The 27,157-nt window shown below is 38.9% G+C and overlaps 2 protein-coding genes across 2 annotated transcripts in view; both read left to right on the top strand.

The window, feature by feature from the left end:
- The window catches only part of PPP3R1 (protein phosphatase 3 regulatory subunit B, alpha), a 67,335-nt gene that overhangs the window by 31,429 nt on the left and 8,749 nt on the right, over positions 1–27,157 (top strand). Inside the window, exons 2-5 of the mRNA XM_079791825.1 lie at positions 9,871–9,910; positions 23,552–23,728; positions 24,543–24,602; positions 25,746–25,930. Coding sequence (XP_079647951.1) covers positions 9,871–9,910; positions 23,552–23,728; positions 24,543–24,602; positions 25,746–25,930 — 462 coding nt within the window. The remainder of the gene's footprint in view (positions 1–9,870; positions 9,911–23,551; positions 23,729–24,542; positions 24,603–25,745; positions 25,931–27,157) is intronic.
- LOC307111754 (ninjurin-1-like) lies at positions 16,445–23,524 on the top strand. The gene has a single exon (XM_079791826.1). It carries the CDS (start codon positions 18,462–18,464, stop codon positions 18,870–18,872), a length of 411 nt encoding a protein of 136 aa, XP_079647952.1. The 5' UTR covers positions 16,445–18,461; the 3' UTR covers positions 18,873–23,524.

Genomic DNA, 27,157 nt, shown 5'->3' with positions numbered 1-27,157 from the left:
TATTTAACTTTTTCTTCAAGTCAATATTGTTCAGTATTTTTAAATTCAGCTTTGGTACATACTAAGTCAGTAAGAAAAGAAAAGTATTTTCTAAAGAAAATTTCTGGCAAAGAAATAAATATTTTTATTTTGTTTAGAGTTACTTTGATCTTAAGAGTGTCAAGATATAAGAGAATAAAAATAAAATTTATAAGTGCATACTGTAAAGTTTAGAATGTTTTCTAAGGTGTGCTGTCAGAATATTTAGATATTTATCTTTTTTTTTAAAATATATTTTATTGATTTTTTACAGAGAGGAAGAGAGAGGGATAGAGAGTTAGAAACATCGATGAGAGAGATCGATCAGCTGCCTCTTGCACACCCCCTCCTGGGGATGTGCCCGCAGCCAAGGTACATGCCCTCGACCGGAATCGAACCTGGGACCCTTGAGTCCGCAGGCCGACGCTCTATCCACTGAGGCAAACTGGTTTCGGCTAGATATTTATCTTTATCGAGTAGACTTAAGAGATGACAACATTGTCTTATTTGGTTATAGGTTCTCTTTGTGAACTATAAATATTACTTCCCTGTTAAGAGTACTGCTTATTTAAAGTGTATGTAGAACCAAATGCTCAATAGATGCTCATTATGAAAAGCGAGCTTCAAGGAAAGTGAAAATCTAAAGTTCTTTAATAACTAGAATTTTAAGAATTTCTTGAATCTGCCCTAGCCGGCTTGGCTCAGTGGATAGAGCGTCAGTCTGCGGACTGAAGGGTCCCAGGTTCGATTCCGGCCAAGGGCACATGCCTGGGTTGCGGGCTCGATCCCCAGTGGGGGGTGTGCAGGAGGCAGCCGATCAATGATTCTCTCTCATCATTGATGTTTCTATCTCTCTCTCCTCCCTTCCTCTCTGAAATCAATAAAGAAATATATATTTTTTAAAAAAAGAAAAAAGAATTTCTTGAATCTGGCAATAATGCCCTTAATCTAACCACGTTCTTTAACACATTGGTGCTTAAAATGCTAATTAAACCAAGTTCCTTAAGGTTATCTAGATTTTTACATGCACCTATAAAATTCTTCCTTGAATAAATTTAGGACATTGTTAAATCTGGCAGGGGATATCAAAAGATAAGACAACTGCTATCTTCACAGAATTTAAAATCTGAGAAGGGGACTAAGTAAAGGATGAAAGAATCATGGCGGTAAAGATTACTATTACTAAGTTTCTGGTTTCTCATGGTTCTGCAAGAGTAATCTGAAAAATATATATTTGCTACCTTGAAATGTATAGGTATCTTATTTAAAAAAGTATGTTTTTTGAACTGTAAATAATAGTATGACGGAACCATATTATTATTTTAAAGAAAGTGGTATTTTTATCTTAAAGACTGTGTTATGAAACAATTCCAATATACTTGGGACTCCTTGTTGAGTCTTAAAAAATCAGCTTTATTGAGATATAGCTTACATATAATAAATTTTAAGTGTACAGTTAACGTGTCTTAACATATGTATATCATTTTGTAAGCACCACCACAATTAAAATGTAGTTAATTTCTTTTACCCTAAAATATTAACCTGGTACACCTTTGCATTGAACACACTTCCCTCCCACCCCATCACACACACAACCCCTGATATTTCAATAACTGTAGCTTGCCTTTTCTAGTATTTGTAAATGCAGTCATGTAGTATGTAACCTTTGTATCTGGCTTTTTTCACTTAGCATATTGCTTTTGAGATTTATTTATGTTATTGTGTGTATCAGTAGTCTTTATTCATTACTGAGTAGTACTCCATGTCTAAAGACAGCACAGCTTGTTTGTCCATTTGACAGTTAATGGGTATTTAGATTTCTTGTTTGAGCTATTAACAATAAAGCTTCTATGAAAATATGTGTATAAATCTTTGTGTGGACATGTTTTCATTGCTGAATGTTATGTTAAACTTAAGAATCCACCAAACTTTTTTTTCAAAATGGCTGTACCATTTTGAGTTCCCACCAGCAATGTATAAAAATTTCATCTGTACTCCATATTTTCACCAACACTTGGTATGTCAACATTTTTATTTTTAGCCACAAATACTATATGTCCGGGTGTTATTTTGCTTAAAACAATACCTATCATTTCATAGTTCTGTAGGTCTGAGTTCAGCACAGGTTCTCTTCAGAGTATCACAAGGCTGAAATCCAGATGTCAGACCGAGTTCTCATCTAGAGGTTCTGGATAAAGTTCTGTTTCCAAGCTCTTTTAGGTTATTGGCGGAATTCAGATTTTTGCTCTTTCTGGATTAGGTCTCTGTTTCCTTGTTCACTGTCAGTGGGAGACCACTCTCAGCAGCTCCTAGAGACTGCCCACATTCAATGGCACATAGCCTACTCCATCTCCCTTACGTTGAATTCTCATATTTTGCATCTCTGACTTTGCTTTGTTTTTAAGATTCTTATGATTACAACAGACTCACCTGAATAATCTTACCATAAGGTCACCTGATTTGAACCTTAAGTACATATACAAAATTCCTTTGCAACAGTACCTAGATTATTGTTTGAATAACTGGGAGGTGTATACCAGGTGCTAGGAATTTCAGAAGGCCATCTTAGAATTCTGCCCAGCACAAAACCATTTATTTGTTGTACGTTTTTAGCAACATTTCACATGTTGGCATTTTTTAGCCATATACATACTAGTTGCACATATCATGGTAGTTTCAATTTGGATTTCTCTGATGTCTAATGATGTTGAACATCTTTTCACGTGCTTATTTGCTGTGTATAACTATTGTTAAATGTCCAGGTCTTTTTGTCTTTTTTATTAATATCCATTTGTTTTAGCATCATTTGTTGCAAAGATTGACTGTGGGTGTATGGATATGTGACTGTGTGTGGATAATTCTTTAAGAAGATAGTGTAAGTTTTTCAACATTGTTGATTTAAAACATTTTTGGCTTCTTAGTCTTTTGCATTTCCATATACAATTTTAAGATTGTTGACGTCTTCAAAATATTTTACTGGGATTTTGATTGGTATTGTTTTTGTGTGATTTTTTTATCAATAGATCAGTATGTGGAGAGCTATCATCTTAACAGCTAGTCTTCTGATCTGTGAACATGATATAGTTCTATGTTTTTTAAGGTAATCTTTAATGTCTGTCAGCTATGTTCAATAGCCTTTATTGTACAGTCATTACATATATTTTATTAATTTTATCTCTAAATATTTTGTGTTTTTTATGATTTTCCAAATGGAAGTGTTTTCTTAATTTCCTTTTTCTGTGCCAGAATTTCTTGCATCTTGTCTTATTGTACTGGTGCAAATATCTTTATCTTGTTTCTGCTCTTAGATAGAAGGCATTTAATGTTTACCATATTAAATGTGATGTTAACTGTAGGCTTTTTGTAGATAGCCTTTATAGATTGAGGAAGATCCTTAGTTTGCTGAGTTCTTACTTTACCATGAGTGGGTGTTGGTATTTGTCAATGTTCTTATTGTATCTGTAAAAATGACTACAGTGATGTTTGTTTGTTTTTATTTTATAGTGAATTACATTAATTTTGAATATTAAACCAACCTTGCATCGCTGAATAATTCTGAGTTGATCATGATGTTTTCTTTAATATATTTTCTGGATTTAATTTGCTCAAATATTTTTAAGGATTTTTATATCCATGGTCATGAAGAAATATTGGGATATAGTTTATTGGGTTTTCTGTGTTTGTTTTTTGTGAAGTGTCATTTGATTTTGGTATCAGGGTCCCTTCTCTTTTACCTTCTGAAGGGATTAATGTAGGGTTGGTATGTTTTGGAAATTCACATATATGCTAGAATTGACCAGTGAAGCCATATGGGTGTAGTTTTTTTGAGGGAAGGTTTTTTTTAACTCAAATTTAGTTTAACAGCTATAGAGGTGTACAGTTTCTCTCTTTTTCCTTGACTCAGTTGTAGAATCTTTCAAGAAATTCATCTATTTTATCTAAGTTATAAAATTGATTTTCATATATTTAGAATATATTTTATATATTTAGAAAAACTTAAGTTTTTGGTTTTATTTATCTTCCTGTTTGTGTACTTTCTATTTCATTTATTTTTCCCTTCTCTCCCCTTGCTTTAGGTTTAATTAATTAATTTTTACTATTTTAGTTTTTTAATGTGGGAACAGATCATTGTATTTTAGATTTTCTTTGTAAAATAGTATTTTCTTCAAAGCACTGCTTAACCTGTGTCTTGTATTCAAAATATTTTCTGATTTCTCATTTCCTTTGTGACTTATAGCTTATTAGAATTTTGTTTTATTTCCAAATACTTTCATAATTCTACTTTAATTCCATTGTAATGAGAGAATATATTCTGTATATTTCAAACCTTTTTCGTTTATTGAGAATTTTTTTGAGGCTCAGAATAATGTTTGTCTTTGCCAGTGTTCCATGTGAACTGGAGAAAATAATATTCTGTTGTTTTAGGACCTGTTGATTGATAGTGTGCTCAGATCTTCTGTAACTTTACTGACTTTTTTTTGGGGGGGGGGGATGTCTACTTTTTTTTGTCAGTTACTGTGAGAGAAATGTAAAAATCTAATATGATTGTCTATTTTCCTTTCAGTTCTCTGTTTGCTCTCATTTATTTGAAGCCTTATTAAGCATATATATAAAAGGCTCTTGGGACTCAGTTACTGTGTGTTTGTGTGTGTGTGTGTGTGTGTGTGTGTGTGTGTGTGTGTGTGTGTGTGGTTTTTCCTCACACATCCACACAATTCTGAGACACTAATTGGGTGCCCTACAGTTGAACCTCAATTCTGACATTACGGGAAATCGCACCATATTCCACAAGTTAAGGGCTCAGTCCTATAATACTACCCCCTTTTCGCCAATTGCAAGTCCAGGTTGTTACCTGGAGTTCTAGATGTTCAACTGGCTATGGATTGGAGGTTTCAAGGACCTCTTCTTTGGGTTTAATTTATTAGAGCAACTCACACAACTCAGAGAGACATTTTACTTACTAAATCACTGGTTTATTTTAAAGGAGCTAACTCAGGAACAACTAAATGAAAGCGACCCATAGAGTAAGGTACAAGGGAAGGGGTGAGGAACTTCCATGTTCTCTCTAGGTGTTCCACTCCCCCTGCATCTCCACATGTTTACTAACTTGGAAGCTCTCAGAACACTGCCCTTACGGGTTTTCATAGAGGCTTTATTACATAGGCGTGATTGATTGAACATTGGCCATTGATTGATTCAAAATCCAGCTTCTCATGCTCTACTTTTAAATAATGTAATGTTTTTCTCAGAGTGTAAGATACAATATACATCACATTTGTTCTGCCGTTGTCAAAGAATTTACTTCTACACATTATATACCACATCATGCATTGTTAACATAACACTATGTGTTAAATAGTTATGTTTTAAAAACCTTTAAAAGTGAGGAAAATGTCTTTTATATTTACCTGGATAAAGCATTTTACCTTAATATTGGAAAGATATTTTTGCTTGGTATAAAATTAGACAGGTTGAGGTTGAAATAACCTTTTGGATATATGGATTTGAAGCTTAGGAGAGAGAGATGAAGCATTCAGTGATGGTGAAATTCTGAGGAGTCCTAGTCAGGCTATTCCTTGGCTCTTAGTGGATGCTGGCTAGCGGGGAGTGATATAAGATGGATTATATAATTTATAAAGAATTGATAACACTGTAAATGTCAGGAGGCTAGAGAAATAAGGACCTGGTTTCGAAGTCTTCCCTGAAATTCATATAAGTCTTGTCATCACATAAAATCAATTATAGCATTAACTAGAGGCCCGGTGCACGAAATTCGTGCACGGAGGGGGGTTGTCCCTCAGCCCAGCCTGTACCCTCTCCAATCTGGGACCCCTCAAGGAATGTCCGACTGCCCGTTTAGGCCCGATCCCTGGGATCGGGCCTAAACGGGCAGTCGGACATCCCTCTCACAATTCAGGACTACTGGCTCCCAACTGCTTGCCTGCCTGCCTTCCTGATTGCCCCTAACCGCTTCTGCCTGCCAGCCTGATCACCCCCTAACCACTCTGCTGCCAGCCTGTTTGCCCCCAACTTCCCTCCTCTGCTGGCCTGGTTACCCCCAACTGCCCTCCCTTGCAGGCCGGGTGCCTCCCAACTGCCCTCTCCTGCTGGCCATCTTGTGGTGGCCATCTTGTGTCCACATGGGGGCAGGATCTTTGACCACATGGGGGCAGCTATATTGTGTGTTGCAGTGATGATCAATCTGCATAGTACTCTTTTATTAGATAGGATAGAGGCCTGGTACAGGGGTGGGGGCCAGCTGGTTTGCCCTGAAGGGTGTCCCGGATCAGGGTGGGGTTCCCTTGGGGCGTGGGGCGGCCTGAGCCAGGGGCCTGTGGTGGTTTGCAGGCGGGCCACGCCCCCTGGCAACACAAGCGGAGGCCCTGGTATCTGGAATTTATTTTCCTTCTACAATTGAAACTTTGTAGCCTGGAGCAGAGCCAAGCCTGGGGCTCCCTCGGAGGCCCGCAGCCATTTGTGTTGGGGTTATAATTGAAACTTTGTTGCCTTAAGCGGGTGGACCTGGCCAGGGTGTGTGGAAAGCTTTGCTTCCCCTGTTGCCAGCAGCAATCCTGGCTGCTCTCTCAAGCTCCATTCTGCCACCATTTGTTTGAATTTGTTTACCTTCTATAATTGAAACTTTGTAGCTTAAGTGGAGGCTTAGGCCTGCAACGGCTGGCAGAAAGCTTGGCTTCCTCTGTTTAGGAAACCTTGCTCTCTGTGGCTGTAGCCATCTTGGTTTGGGTTAATTTGCATACTCACTCTGATTGGATGGTGGGCGTGGCTTGTGGGTGTGGTTTGTGGGTGTGTTGGAGGTATGGTCAATTTGCATATTTGTCTATTATTAGATAGGATTATTTTTTTAAAACTCCCAATGGTAATCCAAAGTATTATTATATTCTTCTTGGAGCCTTGAAAGAAACATAATTTTAGGTTGTGTGTAATAAGATTTTTTTTTAAGTGTATTTAAAAATTTTAAGCATGAAAGAGTATGGAGAGAATTTCTTCCATCGTTAGCATATATTTTATATTTAAAGTGACCTAAAATTAAATTAACAGGTTCTGGAAAATTGCATTTACCTGTTATAATTTTCAGTTATTGGCAAAATGATACAAATTGAAGATACTGATTTGTTGATAAACTCTTTTAGACCTTAAATTACATAGAATAAGAGATACTTTTCAGAGTGTACAAGCTAGCCAGACAGATTAAATTGTTTTTTCAGAAAGTATTCAATAACTTAGGGTAAATAAGTATATACAGGGGTGGGCACAAGTAGGTTAATAACAATAAATACAATAATCCTATATAATGAAGAGGTAATATGCAAATTAACCCTCTCGTCCTCACAAGATGGTTGCCTACAACCAGGCTGGCAGTGGGGGTTAGTGAGGGATGACCAAACGACTGAACAGCAGGCTGCGTGGGGCGACCAGGCCGGCGGGGGGTTACCAGGTCAGCAGAGGGGGGCAGTTTGGGGCGACCTGGCTGGCATCAGGGGGCAGTTAGGGGAGACCAGGCCGGCAGAGGGTGCAGTTAGGGGCAACCAGGCAGGTGAGCGATTAGGAGCCAGTGGTCCAGGATTGTGAGAGGGATGTTCTGGATTGAAGAGGGTGCAAGTTGGTCTGAGGGGACCCCTTCCCCCCCCCCCCGTGCACGAATTTCGTGTACCAGGCCTCTAGTTACTAAATCCTATCTAATAAAAGAGTAATATGCAAATTAACCATCACTCCACTACACCCACAAGCCACGCCCACCAGCCAATCAGGAGCAGATATGCAAATAAACCCAACTAAGATGGCTATGGCCACAGAGAGCAGGAGGGAGGCTTGGGTTTCCCCGGCAATGGAGGAAGCCAAGCTTTCCGCCTGCCCTTGCTGGCCTAGGTTTCCACTCAAGGCTACAAAGTTTCAATGATAGAAGATACATAAATCCAAACAGAAATGGCGGCAGCCGCGGAGCTGGAAAGAGCAGGAGACTAGGGTTGCCCCCGGCGATGGAGGAAGCCAAGCTTTCTGTGCACCCTGGCTGGCTTAAGGCTACAAAGTTTCAATTGTAGTAGATACATAAATCCCAACAGAAATGGCTGCTGCTACGGAGCAAGCAGAAGGCTTGGCTCCGCTCCAGGCTACAAAGTTTCTATTGTACAAGATAAATAAACCCCAGATCCCAGGGCCTCCGCTTGGGTTGCCAGGGGGCGTGGCCGGCCTGCAAACCACCACAGGCCCCTTGCCCAGGCTTCCCCACGCCCCAAAGGAACCCCTACCCTGATCCGGGACATCCTTCAGGACAAATCAGCCAGTTCCCACCCGTGCACCAGGCCTCTATCCTATCTAATAAAAGAGTAATATGCAGATTGACCATCACTCCAACACACAAGATGGCTGCCCCATGTGGACACAAGATGGCCACCAGAAGATGGCCAGCAGGGGAGGGCAGTTGGGAGGTACCAGGCCTGCAAGGGAGGGCAGTTGTGGGTGATCAGGCCTGCAGGGGAGGGCAGTTGGGAGGGACCAGGCCTGCAAAGGAGGACAGTTGGGGGCGATCAAGCCTGCAGAGGAGGGAAGTTGGGGACGACCAGGCCTGCATTGAAGTGCAGTTGGGAGGGTTGGGAGGGACCCAGGCCTGCAGGGGAGAGCAGTGGGGGGTGACCAGGCCTGCGGGGGAGGGCAGTTAGGGGCAAACAGGCTGGCAGGGGAGCAGTTAGGCATCAATCAGGCTGGCAGGGCAGTGGTTAGGGGGTGAGCAGGCTGGCTGGTAGGCAGAAGCGGTTAGGGGCAATCAGGCAGGCAGGCAGGCAAGCAGTTGGGAGCCAGCAGTCCTGGATTGTGAGAGGGATGTCCGACTGCCCGTTTGGGATCGGGCCTAAACAGGCAGTCGGACATCCCTCGAGGGGTCCCAGATTGGAGAGAGGGCAGGCTGGGTTGAGGGACAGCCCCCCCCCCCCCCCGTGCACAAATTTCATGCACCGGGCCTCTAGTAAATAATAAAAGAATAAACTCTGTTTCACGTACTCACAACTGTAAACCTACTTCTGTCCACCCCTGTATTTAAATGTTAATCCTATTGTACACTTAATGTCAGTATTAGATTGATGGTGTATAGAATGCATGGTACGCAATATTATCCCTGACCTTTAAAAACTCAATTTACATTACTTTAAATTCCGTGTACTTTTTAAAAAGGAGCTGAATGGCTTTAGTTTGTTGTGTGTGTTTTTTCTCACCAAAGGATATATTTTTGTAATGATTTTAGAGATAAGGGAAGAGAGGGATATGTATAGAGAGAGGAACATTGATAGATTGCTTCCCATAAGCACCCCGATCTGGGATCAAACCTGTAACCTGACTCAGAATTGAACCAGCAACCTTTTGGTGTGCGGGATGACTCTCCAACCAACTGAGCAGGGTGATCTTAATGGTTTTTGCTTCATGTGAATATATTATAGTTGGAATTTTGACCATTTCAGATTTAGAACTACTCCTGGTTCCATTACTAATCAAATGGTTTAGTTATCAAGAATTTTTTCAATGTAAGCATTGGCTCAGGTCTATAGTTTTTCTAGAGCATTTTTCTTCCTAAATAAATTTCACATAGAATCCAGGTATAAAAAACAAATACTAGTGGTTTTATATTTCTTTATAAGTTAGGGATTCAGATAAATTGTATTAACTTAGACCCTAACCATGAGATAAGATGACCCGTAAAAAGAAAAATTGGAATTGGCTGTCTGACATTGGATCCACTTCCCTGCTAATATAGAAAATTATATTTCTATGCAAATATAAACTTTTTAAAAGAAATTTGTACTAATGTTGTGTAACTAATAACTTTTTTTTTTTTTCCTTTAGGGAAATGAGGCAAGTTATCCTTTGGAAATGTGCTCACACTGTAAGTCAAATATTCTTGTTCATTTATTTTATATTTATATATTTCTTTATATGTATATAGCATATACTTCTATATGTTTGTGTAGCAATGTTAGCCCATGATTATTTAAAATGGGTAGTGAATTTGACTTATAGTCTTAATCAAAATAGAGAATTTTTTTTACAGACTTTTTTATTATTGGGATCTGCATTATGCTGCATTACAAATCAAACCTCAAATATCAGTGACTTAACTGAACAATTAGCTTATTTATCTTGTGTTTACATAAAATAAAGTACTTGTTGAAGGCAAAACTTTGGTAGTCCAAGTAGCTATTGCAAAATATCTTTTTGGGGAGAATGAGGAATTTAAGAAGTATGGGTGGGCTTGTTATTTCTGACTGTATTGAAGAATGTAAAAGCAGAACATGACACTGTTAGATGTTGATTCAGGGATCAGTCACAGGACCAAAAAGTTTTTTGTGTGGAAGGGCATTGATAGCGGAGAGGGAGATCCTGAGAATTGGAATGGAGACATTTGGTAAATTTAGATGTCATGAGGAGGACACAGAACTCGGAATCATCCTAAACCTTCCTTGCCCTTTCCATCCCTGTTTGATGGAGCTGCTCCTGCCTTGTTTGGAGACCTCTTACCTTGCAATGAGGTACCTCTTCCTTTTTTTTTCTTTTTTTCATTAAAACCAGTTTCCTTGTTGCTCATTATGTTTCATTTGTTTGCTTTCTATTCCCCAAACACTTGTTTCCTTTTCTTCAAGAATTTCTTTAATTCTCATCAACCTTTGCTTGCTTCTGAGCTCTGGGTAGAATGCTCTTGTGGCAAGTTTTTGTTTTGTTTTAACTATTGATAATTTATTAAAAATGTTGATTTAAGTATCTACAGTGGTGTCTTCAGCCTTGACTCCTGGATCAATACTATTGGAAGTAATACATTTAACAAGCTGTAACAATCTCAGAAGGGCTAAACAAAGTCAATGAGTTGCTTATGGATCCTTATTTGAAATGGATCCCAAGTCTTAGAACATTTCCCACAGGGAGTTTTTCTTGTAGTGGTTCTTAGAGTCTTGGTGGACATCCAAACTTGTCTTTTCACTTTTCCTTTGCTCCTCTGATCAAGCCAGAACACACCTTCTCCAATGACTACAATGCAGCTAATTAGAGTAATTCTAATTCAGTGAATTACCACCTCTGGTTCCATGGATATCTTTCCTGTATCTTTAAAAGCCATGGCTGTGGCATGGTTTCCTGATGGATTTATTCCTCCGTGAGAGCAAACAGTGGTGAGTCAGGAGCAGAAGCCAGTGGAACGGAGCTCTGCTGCAGCTTCAACCTTGTCTTCCTCAAAGAGTTGTATCAAGTTCTTTACTGTAAATATTTCTCTCTTTTCCTCGTCCAGCGAGGTCCAGCGAGGTCCAGCGAGGTCCAGCGAGGCGAGAGAGCAATCCTGTTCCTGAGTAGGGGTGGCTGGGGATTGAGAAAATGAAAGAAAGAGACAGACACAGAGATAGAAGGAAAAAGCTGGGGCCAGGTGGGACCACTGTTCTCTGACACGGACAGGGACAGGAACATTGACTTCGAGCCCATACAGCGTGTTTATTTTATACAGTGAGAGAAACAGGAAGTTTTACTAAAAGTCAAGACAAAGGAGATTATGCCCATTCTTGGGTGGGCCGGAGTTGAATTTATTCCTGTGCTTGACTGGATTTAAATAACAAAACCCACCCACTGGCACCTGAGCTGAGGTCAAGCTGAGAACACTTTTGCCTTTTGGCAAAGGTGTTTTACTAGATTCAGCTGACAATAATTAAAGAAATGCCCATGTGCCTTCCCAGGCGCTCTCTACACTTTACTTACTTGACTTCATTGTCTTTTAACTCTTAGCATAAATGTCACCTCTTTGGAAATGTTAAATTTCCTCTCTTCAGAATCTATCATGGGTAGTAGGTACCCTGTTTCTTTCCTTGTAGCAAAGAAATTACTTGTTTTTATTCATCCATTTTATCTTCCGTTTTGTAACATACAATTTTTTTTAAATGAGTGATACTCTGTGTATGACCAATTACCCAGAATTCTGCCATTTGAACTACTATATATATTTTATTGTACTATTTCTTCTCAGGCTTTCCTTTATGAATTTCTTACATAATTATGATCACATTCAGATGTATATTTTTATTTTAATATAAAGATATAATGTTGCATCTAGCATATGGTAAGAATTGAGTTAAACGAAATCTGATTATAACTCTGTATACTACTGCCTATCGGCCTCTTACAGAACAAGTTTGTTGGAACCCTTTTATAGATGATAATGGTCTTCTGAATTTGAGAACTGTCACTTCTATCACTGCCTAACCTATCTGAAATATGGTCAAACTAGAGTTGTTACAAGCTAATGCTTTAGGTGTTATCTAGATCTAGAATTCTTGTTTCTGGCAAAGTTATTATGTCGGTATTATAGTTTCTTTAGAATCAAAAGGGTTTGCTCTCAAAATTGTACCTTGTTACTTTGAGCATGTGACAGTTTTTGTTTTAAATGTCAGTATCTTAGTTTTTTTTTTTTTAATATATATATTTTATTGATTTTTTTTTTTTTTACAGAGAGGAAGGAAGAGGGATAGAGAGTTAGAAACATCGATCAGCTGCCTCCTGCACACCCCCCTACTGGGGATGTGCCCTAAACCAAGGTACATGCCCTTGACTGGAATCGAACCTGGGACCCTTCAGTCCTCAGGCCCGAGGCTCTATCCACTGAGCCAAACCGGTTAGGGCGTGACAGCTTTCTTGCTAATGGGCAAGAAGGAGATTTGAAAGTCTGATTAACTAGGCTTCATGCTGCAAATGGAGTTTAGATTGAGTTTTGAAAATATTGTACAACTCTGATTGGAATGAGGTAGTAGGAAATTAGTTTTTGTTTCTTGGTCAAGGAACGGAGGTCCTAAGTATTATCCAGGTTCTTCTCTTCTCTTCTTTTACCTGGTTACAAAGAAAAATATATTAGGGCAAAAGGCAAGATGGATGGCCTTCTGCACATCCAGATGGCAAAAACCAAGTTGTTTTTTTGTTTTGTTTTTTTAAATATGGTTTTGAAATAAATGTCATACACTGTTAAAGCTCTTTCGGTTTTGTCCTCAGAACTTAGTCTTCTTTCTTATGACTTCATCTATGCTTAGTGAAACTGTTGAACCTTGTCAGGAAAGGTTTATACTTGTCAGTGAATATTCAACCAGCAATAAATCTACATGACTTATTCTGTTAGTATATAGTTTTTTTCCCCCCCTCTGTTCCCTACTTGATTCATCAGAATACAGTGTACTTTTGTGTATTTTACACATGATTTGGATTAATTTCTCCAAAATGAACTTGTCCACATTAAAACCAACACTTTTTCCTGCCATTCATACATTGTAAATTTTTTCCCCCTTATTTACAAAGCTCTTCATTATTGGAAGAGCTTAATGTTATCTATATATCAGAATGTTAAAACCAGTCTTTGAGGCACTTTAATATTTATACTTCCCTGTTTGGGTTAAACCCTGTCATGCCTTCTCATTCCTTTAAGACCCAGTTCGATTCTATGTTCTCAGTGAGGCCTTATATAATTGTCCCAGCTTTCATTGGTCCTTCCTGTTCTTCAAGTAGTTATTGTCTGTTTTGTTCTTTTAGTATTTAATAGTGCTACTTTTTAAAAGGTAAGGTACTGTCTTCAGCCCATGACACAGATAAACACCCACAAAGTGTTTATGGTCTAGCTACTGGAAAAAAGAGAAACACATATATTATTATAGTGGAACTAAACCTTTATGAAAAACAAAAACAAGGGTCCCAGGGAGGGGAAATTATCCTTGGTTAAGGAAATTAAGAAAAGCTTCACAGAAGGACTGACTTTTGAAATTGTTTTTGAAAGCTGTATTAGTTTTCAATACTGATTAATTCTTACACTTGTCTGGTCATTTGTCCCTTTCATTCTCCTTAAATTGTATCTAGATTTTCATCATTCTATCCAGACACCCTGTATAGTCATTTCTAATATCCTACTTTTACTCAATGATTTCTCTCCTAATTCTTAAGAAAACTGAGACCATTTTAAGTGTTAACCTCATTACCTCCTTATCTCCAACTCCCCCTACTTTCCACTCCTCCCCACTACACACAGAAACTTTCTCAATCTCATGCTCATGCTTAACTAATTTCTTATCTTCAGTGTCAGAGTTTGTGTTATATCCCCTTATTCTAGGTCAGCCTCCTTGCTTGTGCTTTGGATCTCATCCACTCGCATCTCCAGGACTGTGTTTTGTTAGGGTCTCCCTGTTTTTCAGCTGCTCCATCTCTCTTCAATTTATAGACATGATTAACTCTTCCTTGATCCTGATCCCTCATGCACCTCCCAGTTTTTCTCCATTCTTTCTCATATTTGAGCTTCTTAGAAGAGCATATTCAGTTATCTCCATTTCAGTATTTCTGCTAATTTCATGGCCTTCTGAAAACTGACTTTTATTCCCTACTATTCTACTGAAACTGTTATGGTCACCTTCATTTTATTGACATTGCATAATTGCTAAATCTGATGGATTCAAAAATCGTGTACAATCATTTGTGATGTTTGGGGAAATTTGAGCATTGATTACTTAATATCAAGTAGTTATTAATAATTGTAGGGATGATATTACTGTCATTTTTTTAAAAAGAGTATTTTTTAGAGATAGATGATAAATACTGACCAGTTACAAGGAAATGATGTCTGGTAGTTGCTCTCAAATAATCAAAATGGATGTATAAGTGAAATAAAACTTGTAGTAATGGTCAAATCTAAATGATACATGGGATTCATTATACTAGTCTGTCAGCCTTTGTGTTTGAAATTATTTTTTAAGTCTTTTTAATGAATGTGAAAATAGAGAGGTAAGTAACTAAGAGTAGTATCAAGGAGAAATAATTAATTGTAGTTAAATGTGGCATGTAACAGCAAGCTTTAATAATAATAAGTCTGGTTGAGCTAATAATCACCAATAAAGGAATTGAGGCATTGACAGTGGAAGCATAAAGCAGATGCCGAGTAAGTATCTCTTGACTGAATAAGCTAGTAAGAGCTCACAGATGAACTAGCTGTATTGGATAGACAACTAGTTGGATAATTTTAAAGGCTGTACCTTTAGGAAAACTCTGTAGTTACCAATCATCACACTTATTATTTGTTTAATGAATAATAAACAAATGTGCCAGGCACTATTCTAAGCATTTCACATACATCAGTGTTTTTAATCTTCATGATAGTCTCATGAGAGAGGTATTATTACTTCATCCATTGTATAGAAGAGAAAACAGAGGCAGAGAGATCTCAGTCACATGGCCGCAGATAAAGGAACAAAGCTATGATTTGATGTCAGGCAGTCATGTTCCAGAGTCATATTTTTAATCCCAATCCTATACAGCCTCTCTTATAATAAATGTTACAAGATTATGTTATGTTTGTCTACATATGAATTATTTTAGGCAGACTGGACTTGTCTAAGACATAGAGGTATTCTCTGAACCCCCCACCTCTCAGTTCAGTGTTCACTTTTCATTGAGTTAAATTATTCTAAGCCATTGTGACTTTGTTTCTGTTAGCTAACCTGTCTGGACTATAGTGGAAATGTATACTCTGTTGGGGTAATTTGCTCAGAGTTGAGACCTTACTTGTAACTTGGCATGATGACTTGGAAAAGTGACTCTTTAAGATACTACTTTAGATAGTTTAAACAGAGAACTAGATTGGGGCACAGTTGAAAGTATAAGTTGAAAATTAGATTCAGCTATTACTGTTGATAAAACCAGTATAATTGTGAATGGTTTTGATAAAATGAAGTACAGGGCCTGTTGTTTTATAGACTGAATGTAGATGAAGGACTGATAATAGTCTCTTATCTAAAAAGATTTCTCAATTTTCTTTGATTAGAAGGTGACCCAGAAGAGCTTGGCAGATTCTTAAGCAATGTTTTCTTTTGCATAATGAAGTATCTGTAGAAACCTTGAAGACATCTTTAGCCATTAGGATAACTGCTCTAATTTTAAGTAAACAACCTCATATTCAAGCAATTTTTTTTCTGATTTGAATATTTATAAGTGACTTGAAAATATAGAGATAATTGACTTTATGCTGTTAATTTCTGCTCTCAATCAGATTAGATGGGTTTTTCTTTGTTGTGAAAATAAAACTTTTTCAGAGAAAAACTTAACCTGAACTTAATTTGATTTCCTCCTTCATATCTGCATTACTTTGTTTCTTTTCTTAAATGGGACTAGATTAACTCCAATTTTTAAATAATGTGTGTTCTAACAAGTAATATCAATAAAAATTCAGTTTGAATGTGAACAGATACAAATGTTCTTAAACATTTTTAAGCTAAAATGCCATTTATTATTTAAAAAATTTTTGTCATTAACTTTGAAATTGATATGTACATATCAATTTGTCACTTTAGATCGAAAATCTTCATAAATGTGTCACATAGTTTATGCTTAAACAATCTATCTACCAACCTTGATTTATCATTTACTTAGTAATTTGATGATCCTAAATTCTAACTTCACTTAGTTCACTGAGAATTACTACTATTCTGCTTTCTTCCAGTAAAGCTTTAGAGCTGGAAAGAAGAGAGGGATGAATGGTTTTCTAAAGTTTAGTGCGTGGCCCTAACCAGTTTGGATCAGTGGATAGGGTGTCGGCCTTCGGACTCAAGGGTCCCAGGTTCGATTCCGGTCAAGGGCATGTACCTTGGTTGCGGGCACACCCCCAGTAGGGAGTGTGCAGGAGGCAGCTGATTGATGTTTCGCTCTCATCAATGTTTCTAACTATCCCTCTCCCTTCCTCTCTGTAAAAAATCAATAAAATGTATTTTTTTAAAAATAAAATAAAGTTCAGTGCATGAACTTGAACATCTAAGCTTTGAGTTGTTACCTTAGTTTGCTCTTACAGTGCCTTTTGTTAAATACCTGGATTGTCTACTATATTCTAAATATTTCAGGTTTTTCGGTCCATACTGTCAAATTTTGATATTATGGCAGCACTTAACCAATTTGTAGATTCAGCAGTGAAGTCCATGACATAGTATTTTGATAGTCTACCACAAATTTGAATAATTTTATATTTGTGATGTAGAAGTCAGATTTCCACACTCTAAAAAAAAATCAATGGAAAAATATCCTCTGGTGAGGATTAATAAAAAACATAATAATAAGATAAAGTAAAATTCCAAGAGTAAAAAGACAACCCACAACAGAGGGAAATAAGCTGCTGAAGAAGAATAGGCATCCACTGGCATTGGATTTCTTAGCAGCAGCAGTAGATATTAGAAGACATGTGCCTGACTGGGAATCGAACCGGGGACATCTTGGTTCATGGGTCCATCCTTAACCACTGAGCACACTGTCCAGAATTTACTCTTGTATTTTCTATAAATTATTGTATTATTTTCCATGCAAGCAACTATAAACCTACTTTTGCCCCATCCTGAATATATATGATAGAAGAGATTCTTTATTTTACTACTTTGTGTAATATAATTTAAATTGAATACAGAGGTATTTTTAACTATTAAAAAAGATAGCTCTCCCAAAGGTATCCTTACAAAAAATAGACTAATAATATGTGTTTCAACTTGACAAAACTTATGAAAATGAGTATCTATCTGAGTCACAAGATGAGTCAAGAGAGTGAGGTTTGTTTTTATTCCCCTTGCCCATCTGTTTTAAAGGAAGTATGATACCAAGCAGTAGGAAAAAAGTCTTTGATGAAATTTTATGCCAAAAGTTGGAATTTGTTCTTTAATATTTAGCTTGTACTAAGTGAAGATCTGAAACATTTAATGGTGCTGCCAAGATGGGTTTGATCTGTTTTAGAGATCTGTGCCTAATTTTTAGGAGATTGGTAAATGCTGATATTTCAAAACTTGAGACCTGCTTCATACGTTAGGATATGTTTAGTTCTTTAATACATCTAGTCTGCAGTGCTGGCAAGTGGGAGTGCTGATTGACTGCTTCTGTGGTGACAGGAACAGCCAAATAAGTCACTCTGTTCCTTCCATTCCTAAAAGAGGTATTTTTATCATTTGTTTTTGAAAGCTAGCTTTCTTAGATCTTGGCTTTTAAAAATATTCATGGCATTGCCTTCTAAACTAGCCACTTAAGAATATTTTAATTGTTTAGGTATAGATTCCTTCATTGCTCAGCTAGTCCCAACTAGATAAGAAGTACTGAGTAATGTAGGGTGTCTTACTCATCGTTGTAATCCAAGCAGGAAGGGAGGGACAGAAAGGAGGGAATAAATGGGTGGTTGGAGAATAAATAGGTACTGCCTTCTTAAAGAAGCTCAAGGTGAATTTTGGCTGCGTGAGGTATGTGAGAATGGTATGAGTAGGTGATTAGATAGAGCTTGTTCCCTTCAAGTCATACTTCAGATTCTTTTTAAAAGGCCAGTTATTGGTGCGGATATACCCGCGGCCGCTGAGCGGGCGGCCTCAGGCTCCGAACGCGGCAGCGGCGGTCGGAGTGATTCGACTGCGGCCGTGTGCGCCATGGACTCGGACCCCAAGGGGTATGAGCTCAACGGTAAACCGCGGCTGGACTCGCCCGGCGCCCGCCCGGATGCCCTGCCGAAGAGGCCCCTCAACATGAACAGTTATGCTAACAAGAAGAGCGTAGCAGAGAGCATGCTGGACATCGCCCTGCTGATGGCCAACGCCTCGCAGCTGAAGGCCGTCATCAACCAGGGCCCCGGCTTCCACTCCTTTGTCCCCCTGGTGGTCCTCATCTCCATCTCCCTCGTGCTGCAGATCACCGTGGGCGTGCTGCTCATCTTCCTGTTCAAGACCGACCTCAACAACCCAGCCAAGCACGCCAAGTTGGAATTCCTCAACAACCTGGCCACCGGCCTTGTCTTCCTCATCGTCGTGATCAACATCTTCATCACTGCCTTTGGCATCTAGCACCTGCAATGGCCCTGGGGCCCTGGCAGTAGGGCTCAGATGCCCTGGACTGTGCCTAGCCACAACCACACAGACCCCAGAAACTGCCTCTGTGCTGCATTCCCTGAAAATGCCAGTCAGGACTAGACTGGAGAACAGTCTGGCCAGTGTGAGTCCTGCTCCAACCTTGGCTCCTCACCCTGAAGCAGGGGCAGCCAGGCCCAGAGGCAGAGCTAGAGATCCCCAAGCAGGGCCATGGCCAACACAGACACGCAGCAGGTTTGAGGAGGGGCAGTTAGGGACTAGGGCCAGCCTTAGTCTTGGATATTTCTAGAAGGACAGGAGATGTCCCTCCTCAGCCAACCCTCCTGCTGGGGGACCTGCTGCCCCTGCCTTTCCTGACCTGGTACAATGGACCACCAGCTCCTGTGGCACTGCCGTGGCCGTGGACCATGCGCACACCTTCCACCAGCCCCACTTTTCTAGGCACAAATGACCAATAAAATGAATGCTTCTCCTGTGCAGCTTCCAGCACCAATCTCCTTCCTGGGCGTGGGCCCTGCACCTGCCCCAGGCCCGGCCTGTACTGGTCTCTCCTCCGGTCAGGGCAGTCATGGGGACATGGTTGATACCTCGGTTGCCTTCTCCAGGATCAGGAACTTGGGTGCCTCCTTGGCACCTTGGCCTCTCCAGTCAGGTTTCCAGGTGGAGACCAGGGTCTTGGGTCTCCATTGCCCCAGTGTCTTTATTTTCATAGAATGGTTTAAAGAGCTCCCGTAGCCCTTGCTGGTTTGGTTCAGTGAATAGAGCCTGTGGACCAAAGGGTTCTGAGTTTGATTCCGGTCAAGGACACGTACTTTGGTTGCAAGTTCACCCCCAGCCTGGACCCTGGTTGGGGCTCCTGCAGGAGGCAACCAATTGATGTTTTCCTCTCACATCAATATTTCTCTCTTGTCTTTCCCTCTCCCTTCCTCTCTTTCTAAAAAGCAATGGGAAAATATCCTCGTGTGAGGATTAAAAATATATATAAATAAATAAAGAGCTCTCATAGCCCAGGTCATACTCTGGGTCATCATTTGCTCTATTGGGAGCCTTCCCGCAGGTGTTTCCCCCCCATCCAGCTGGGGCTCCAGTGAGTGATACGAACACACTGTGCTGTCAACAACTTTAGCTGTAGCCTGGACCGCGGCTCAGTTGGTAGGAGCGTAGTCCCGATATGCCAAGGTTGAAGATTGAATTTCTGGTCAGGCACATACCCAGGTTGTAGATTCAATCCCCAGTGGGACGAGTATGGGAGGCAACCGATAGATGTTTCTCTCTCTTCCTTCCTGTCTCTCAAAATAAACAAACACATACCCGCTGGTGAGGATTGAAAAAAATAAACTTCAGTTGAAAAAAGAAGAAAAAAAAAGGTCAGTTGTTGCCCCACATGTGGCTCAGTGGTTCAGTATTGCTCTATCAGGAGGTCATGGTTCAATTCCCAGTCAGGGCACATGCCAGGGTTGTGATCCCCAGTAGGGGGCATGCAGAAGGTCAGTGATTCTCATCATTGATGTTTCTCTCTCCCTCTCGCTTCCTCTCTGAAATCAATAAAAATATATATTAAAAAAGAAAATAGTTAAGTGGTTAAAAAAAAAAGCCAGTTATTGTCAAGTTAAAAGGTCATCACTGTCATGTTGCTTTGCCTTTGAGAAAGGTTCAAACTACTCATCCAGAACAGGTATCAACTAGTTTACAATATTTTATAAGATAGTTAAAGCAGAAGAAAGTGGGTAGGTTTTAAATGTTGCTTTTTAAGGACTTTTGCCAGAGTGTGTGTTAATGATACTCATAACAACAGGATATACAGTTAATAACACTGCCTCCCTCCTTTATAATTAGAAAAATTGATAATGGTTTCATAAATGGAGAATTCAAGGAAGGACATCCCATCAGAGGATTTATAAGGAAATGGAGACATACAATTTATCCTGTCAAAGAATTGTGCCAAGAGCATTGTAGGTAAAGTAAAGGTAATGGAGAAGAGAAAGATGAAAATTTAAATTGAGGCTAAATATTGTCAAGGACTTAAGACTTTTTTACCTTGTTTGTATTAGGAAGCCACTAGAAATTTTTAAGCACTAGCAATTGGGCTAAATATAACCTTTAGAAAGAGTGCTATTGACAGTGTAAAAAGGATGGATTGAGCCAATATATATTTATTTGATGGTTTATGATTAATTTTTATTCTTGATATTCATAATATTCCTTATTCATTCATCAAGACTGTGGAATACTGTCTTCTGGATTACTGGTGTTCTCCAGATAATCTATATATATAAAAGCCTAATATGCAAATTGTCCCTGGGGGAGTTAGACCAGGAGACCGACCGCTTGCTATGACATGCACTGACCATCAGGGGGCGGCGCATAACGAAGGAAGGCCCCGGCCGGCAGCCAGTAGCCAGGGCAGGGAGGCCCCAGCCAGCAGCGGAAAGCTCTGATCAGCCCTGATCACCGGCCAGGCCTAAGGGACCCTACCTGTGCATGAATTTCATGCACCGGGCCTCTAGTTAAAACATAATCCTTTAAGCACTTCATTTTCAGTTTTATAATGTAAATTGTTATTCATGACCCTATCTCAGTAAATCAAATTTCACAGATAGTTTCCATAAATATATGGCACTGCATTTCTACCTTTCCCCCATTTCCTCCCTCTCCCCCCTCCCTCCCTCTCCCCCCTCCCTCCTTCCTTCCCAGTAAAAAATAAAATACTAACACGCATTACCTCTGGCATTTGTACCATAGTTGTTTACTTAGTAGCCTTAAACTTCAGCTTGTGCTTCCTATTTTGAGACACAGGTTCTTGGGCATCTGCTTTAGCAGAAACTAATTTTGTAAAAATTAAGTAATGAACCCAGGGTATAGTCACCATTGTTAATTGCTATTTTGGGGGGAGAGGTGGTAAATAAGAGAAACTGTCTTTGCAGCTTGTTCATTTGCACCCTTGTTTCCACCAAATAACAATGTTGAAAAGCCTTGGAGTTCTTGAAGCCACTAAAGATGCTGTTACTTTCTCTTAAGAGAGATATTTGTTGTTTTCACCTTTTTTCTTAGAGTTTTCATATTTTATTTGAGAGAACTTGTTCCTGGTCCCTTTATAAATATATCAGAAAAAACACACCCATGAACCAGTGATAATTCTGTGCTCTACTGACATCACTCCTCTTCTTTACCAACTGCATATGAACTAATTTATATTGGAGCAGCGTCTTGTTATACAGTGTATACCTTAGTAGTACATATAATTATACTTCTTACTCCACTTTAACATTTTTAGATTTTAAAAATACATACTTTACCTTTGAAGATGCTATATATATTTGAACTTTCAAAACAGTTTGTAATCTCAGTCTCTAATATTGTGGACCATAATACATGTATACATAATACATAATATATGACTGAGAAGAGGGGCCTTACCGGATCATGTTAGGACACTAATCTTGGACTTTCAGCCTCTAGAACTGTGAGAGATAAGATTCTATGGTTTATAATCACCCACCTTTCCCCTAATACATAATACATGACCATAATACTCATGGGCAGCATAACATTTAACTTGTTAATTTTTTTAGTGGTGATTGTATTTAAATTTTTATATAATTGTATTGTTTCTATTAAGCCAAGATCAGAATTATTTATATGAATTAGTTTTGTTTTTTAAAGGAATGAAAATAATAATGTTATTTAGAAGACAGTGAAGAAACCTTTTTCAAGAATGCATATGATAAGAGACCTGATACTGAATTGTGATAGTGCTATTTTTTGTTAAAAAACAAAGCAAAGTTGTGTTTTATTTGCTTGTACTTACAAAGAAAATCTCTGGAAGAATATTCAGGAAACTGGCATTGCCTCCAAGAAGGGGAATTGGATATCTATATGGTGGGATGGAAGGGAGACTTTGAATTTTGAACCATGAACTATCCTATATAATAAAAGCCTAATATGCTAAGTGTCTGGTTGTCCAGTCTGCCATTCAACCAATCAAAGCTTAATATGCAAATGATACGCTAAGGCTGCTCAACTGCTTGCTATGATGTGCATTGACCACCAGGGTGCATATAGTCAACTGGTTGACCAATCACTATGACGTGCACGGACCACCAGGGAAAAGAAACTCCAACCAGTGGGTTAGCTTCCTGCTGGGGTCTGGCCGATTGGGACTGAGTGAGGCGGGCCAGACATGCCCTGGGGCCCTCAGCCTGGCCTATGCCCTCTTACAATCCAGGCTGAGGGACACACACACACACCACCACCACCACCACCACCACCACCACCACCACCCCTCCCTTTCCCTAGTGCACGAATTTTATGCACCAGGCCTCTAGTTAGAAATAAAGTGAATCTTACAAGTAGGAACCACCTGACTGCCATGATCAGCTTAGCATTGTCAATCCTATTTAATATATTGGTGTACTCAGCATGTAGGTGACTATCTGTTATGGCAGGTGGAGAGAAGCAGAAGGGTAACCAAATAAAAATATTTATGATGTACTTTCTCTGTTAGAAGGAGCTAGTCAACAGTATATGTAGTTTTTTAAATTACATTGGAAATTAAAGTATTGGTTAACTGCTGGATCTCCCCCACACACACACACACACACAAAAAATCATAAAATCATTTTGTGAATCATGCTATTATTTTTGTTTACTTTTAGTTGATGCTGATGAAATTAAAAGGCTAGGAAAGAGATTTAAGAAGCTTGATTTGGACAATTCTGGTTCTTTGAGTGTGGAAGAGTTCATGTCTCTGCCGGAGTTACAACAGAATCCTTTAGTACAACGAGTAATAGATATATTCGACACAGATGGGAATGGAGAAGTAGACTTTAAAGGTAAGAAAGTAGTTTTTAACACCACAAGTTACAGTCTTAAAGTTCTATGTACAAAAATGTTTAAAAACTTTTCTTAAATGCATTTATATTACTGGTACTTTTATAATAATACAGTATGTTAAAATCTCAAAATCTGTGGTATATGAACCTTAATGAACTAAAAATCATTCTTAAAGGATCAAATTGTTTTTATAAGGTAATTTAAATGATGAGATTTATTATTTTCTTTGTTTTTAGAAAATTAGTCTCACGTGAGGAAAATTTACCACATTAAAAGCTGCATTTTTAAAAACCTTTTTTACAGAAGGAGACTTATACCAAGTCAGCAGTAAAAAATAAACTAGTAATAAGAATATGAATATTATCATAAAATGATTAATTTAGTTAATCTAGATTTCACAAAGACACTTGGCAGTGCTTTTGCTGATATTAAAATGATGCATAATTTTATACTTGATTCTATACTTTAAAGTAAATAAACATTTCATTTCACTGTGTATAATCTTTTTTAAAAAGCCCCTTTTAATAGTCATGTTAAAAGAAGAAAGAGTTAAATAGTTTGTGAATATGTTTTTGAATGTTATGCTCTGTGGTACTCAGAGAAACTTCAGGTTCAAATTTTTTAAAAATTAGAAATTACTTGTTGAAATTTCAAGTTTGGCATTTTTCATCTTAAACATTCCTAAGTAATATTTTGTTTTGCAGCAACAATATATCCTTTTGTGGGTATGTAAGTTTTTTGTATATGTATTGAGTATGTATTATTCCATATAAAAAGTTGAAACTTCAGATTTGTAAATGTTTTCTTATTCAGAATTCATTGAGGGAGTCTCTCAGTTCAGTGTCAAAGGCGATAAGGAGCAGAAGTTGAGGTGTAAGTATTTTTCTTTGCTAAGGTATTCTCTCTCTTATACTAGTACTACCCCATACTGCATTATAAACTCCTTTTAAGGTATTCTAAAAGATATCTTTTATTCTCAGTCCTTAGTAGACATAATAGAAATTTTACATTCTAGAGAAAATCCTTTAGGACATTTACAACTAGTACTTTTTAGCAGTGTGTCATTGTTGCTTTTTAATTGGATACAAGGGAAATAGAATTCCCTTCTATTGAAAATAACCATATAAATGACATATCTTGAATAAGAGATTTTTTAAAATGAAAGTGTGAGAGAGTAGGTTAATTTAGTTTACACATACTGTTTTTAGAAATATTTACCCGGAAGTCCACTATTTTGTGAACTTAATTATAGTGAACTTCTGATATCTTTTTAAATTATTCAACTCTTAACTAGGGAGACGGTTTATTCAGTAACATTTCTCTGAAGCACAGGACATATGTAGGCATCCTTTGCAAATGAACTCTTGATTCATTTTTACAGAATGAGACTTATAGTAACAGCAAGTGCTATCTTTCGTTGAGCTTTTACTATGTATCAGGCACTTTTAAGCAATTTACATGTGTTATTTCATTCAGTACTCTGAAGAACCTGGGAAGTAGGAACTGTTTTTATCCTCAATTTTATATGTACAGAAACTAAATGCTTATTAGTAAGGTTAAATAAGTTACCCTAGACCAGTGGTCGGCAAACTCATTAGTCAACAGAGCCAAATATCAACAGTACAACGATTGAAATTTCTTTTGAGAGCCAAAGTTTTTAAACTTAAACTTATTCTAACGCCACTTCTTCAAAATAGACTCGCCCAGGCCGTGGCATTTTGTGGAAGAGCCACACTCAAGGGGCCAAAGAGCCGCATGTGGCTCGCGAGCCGCAGTTTGCCGACCACTGCCCTAGACTATACTAATTGGCCCAAGCACCCTTGATTCCATTGCTCACCCTCTTAACTAGTTAATGTTAAACTGCACTGAAGGGCAGCATCTGTGTGTAGAAAGGAGCCATGCTCACAGTAACAATTCTAGATGTTTGGCAACTTAACAGTTTTCTTTTTCATTGAAAATATGCCCTTATGATTGCCTTATACTTGTCATTGATTTTTTTCCTTACTCTTTTTTTAGTTGCTTTTCGTATCTATGACATGGATAAAGATGGCTATATTTCCAATGGGGAACTCTTCCAGGTGCTGAAGATGATGGTGGGGAACAATCTGAAAGATACGCAGTTACAGCAAATTGTAGACAAAACCATAATAAATGCAGATAAGGATGGAGATGGAAGAATATCCTTTGAAGAATTCTGTGCTGTAAGTACAAAAGATCTGATTCTTCTTTAGTTTTGAAAACATTTTAAAAACTACTTAATAGAGAATTCCTTGTAGTTATTTTGCCTAATTGCCCCCAAAGTTTTGAAGTGTTTTTTGTTGTAATTGTTAGTGAATAACAGTGATTATTCTCAAGAATTAATACAGGGATGGGCAAAAGTAGGTTTACAGTTGTATGGAAAATAATAAAATAATTAACAAATAATAATACAAAAATAAACTCTGTGTTTTATGTAGCCACAACTATAAACTTACTTTTGCCCACTCCAGTATTCTCAGTGATTGATAACATGCCATAAGACCAGTACTAGTAACTTTTTCTAATTGTTGGTAGCTCCACAAATTACAATTTATGTTTTTTGAGGTTCATCCTATATAATAAAGAGGTAATATACAAATTGACCATCACTCCAACACACAATATGGCCACCCTCATGTGGTCAAATATGGCTGCCACAAAATGGCCAGCAGGGGAGGGCAGTTGGGAGGGACCAGGCCTGCAAGGGAGGGCAGTTGAGGGCGACCAGGCCTGCAGGGGAGGAAAGTTGGGGGGGACCAGGCCTGCAGGGGAGGGAAGTTGGGGGGAACCAGGCTTGCAGGGGAGAGCAGTTGAGGGTGACCAGGCCTGCAGGGGAGAGCAGTTAGGGACGACCAGACCAGCAGAGGAGGGCAGTTAGGGGTGACCAGGCTGGCAAGGGATGGCAGTTAGGGGTAGCCAGGCCAGCAGGGGAGAGCAGTTGGGGACAACCAGGCCTGCAGGGGAGGACAGTTAGGGGTGACCAGGCCAGCAAGGGAGGGCAGTTGGGGGCAACCAGGCCATCAGGGGTGAGCAGTTAGGGGCAATGGGGCTGGCAGGGGAGCAGTTAGGCATTGATCAGGCTGGCAGAGGAGTGTTTAGGGGGTGATCAGACTGGCAGGCAGAATGTTAGGGGCAATAAGGCGGGCAGGCAAGCAGTTGGGAGCCAGCAGTCCCGGATTGTGAGAGGGATGTCCGACTGCCCGTTTAGGCCCAATCCCTGTGGGATCGGGTTTAAACTGGCAGTCAGATATCCCTCAAGGAGTCACAGATTAGAGAGGGTGCAGGCTGGACTGAGGGACACACACCCTGCCCCCGTGCATGAATTTCATGCACTGGGACTCTAGTTTAAAAATAAACATGCTTCAAAATCCATTTTTTGGGAAATATGTGTTCGTGACTTTCAGCTAGAA

Source organism: Cnephaeus nilssonii, assembly GCF_951640355.1.
Source record: "Cnephaeus nilssonii genome assembly, chromosome: 15".
NCBI classification, from domain to species: Eukaryota; Metazoa; Chordata; class Mammalia; order Chiroptera; family Vespertilionidae; genus Cnephaeus; species Cnephaeus nilssonii.
Note: the sequence above shows the minus strand (reverse complement) of the source record. Positions and strands in the feature narration are given on the sequence as shown.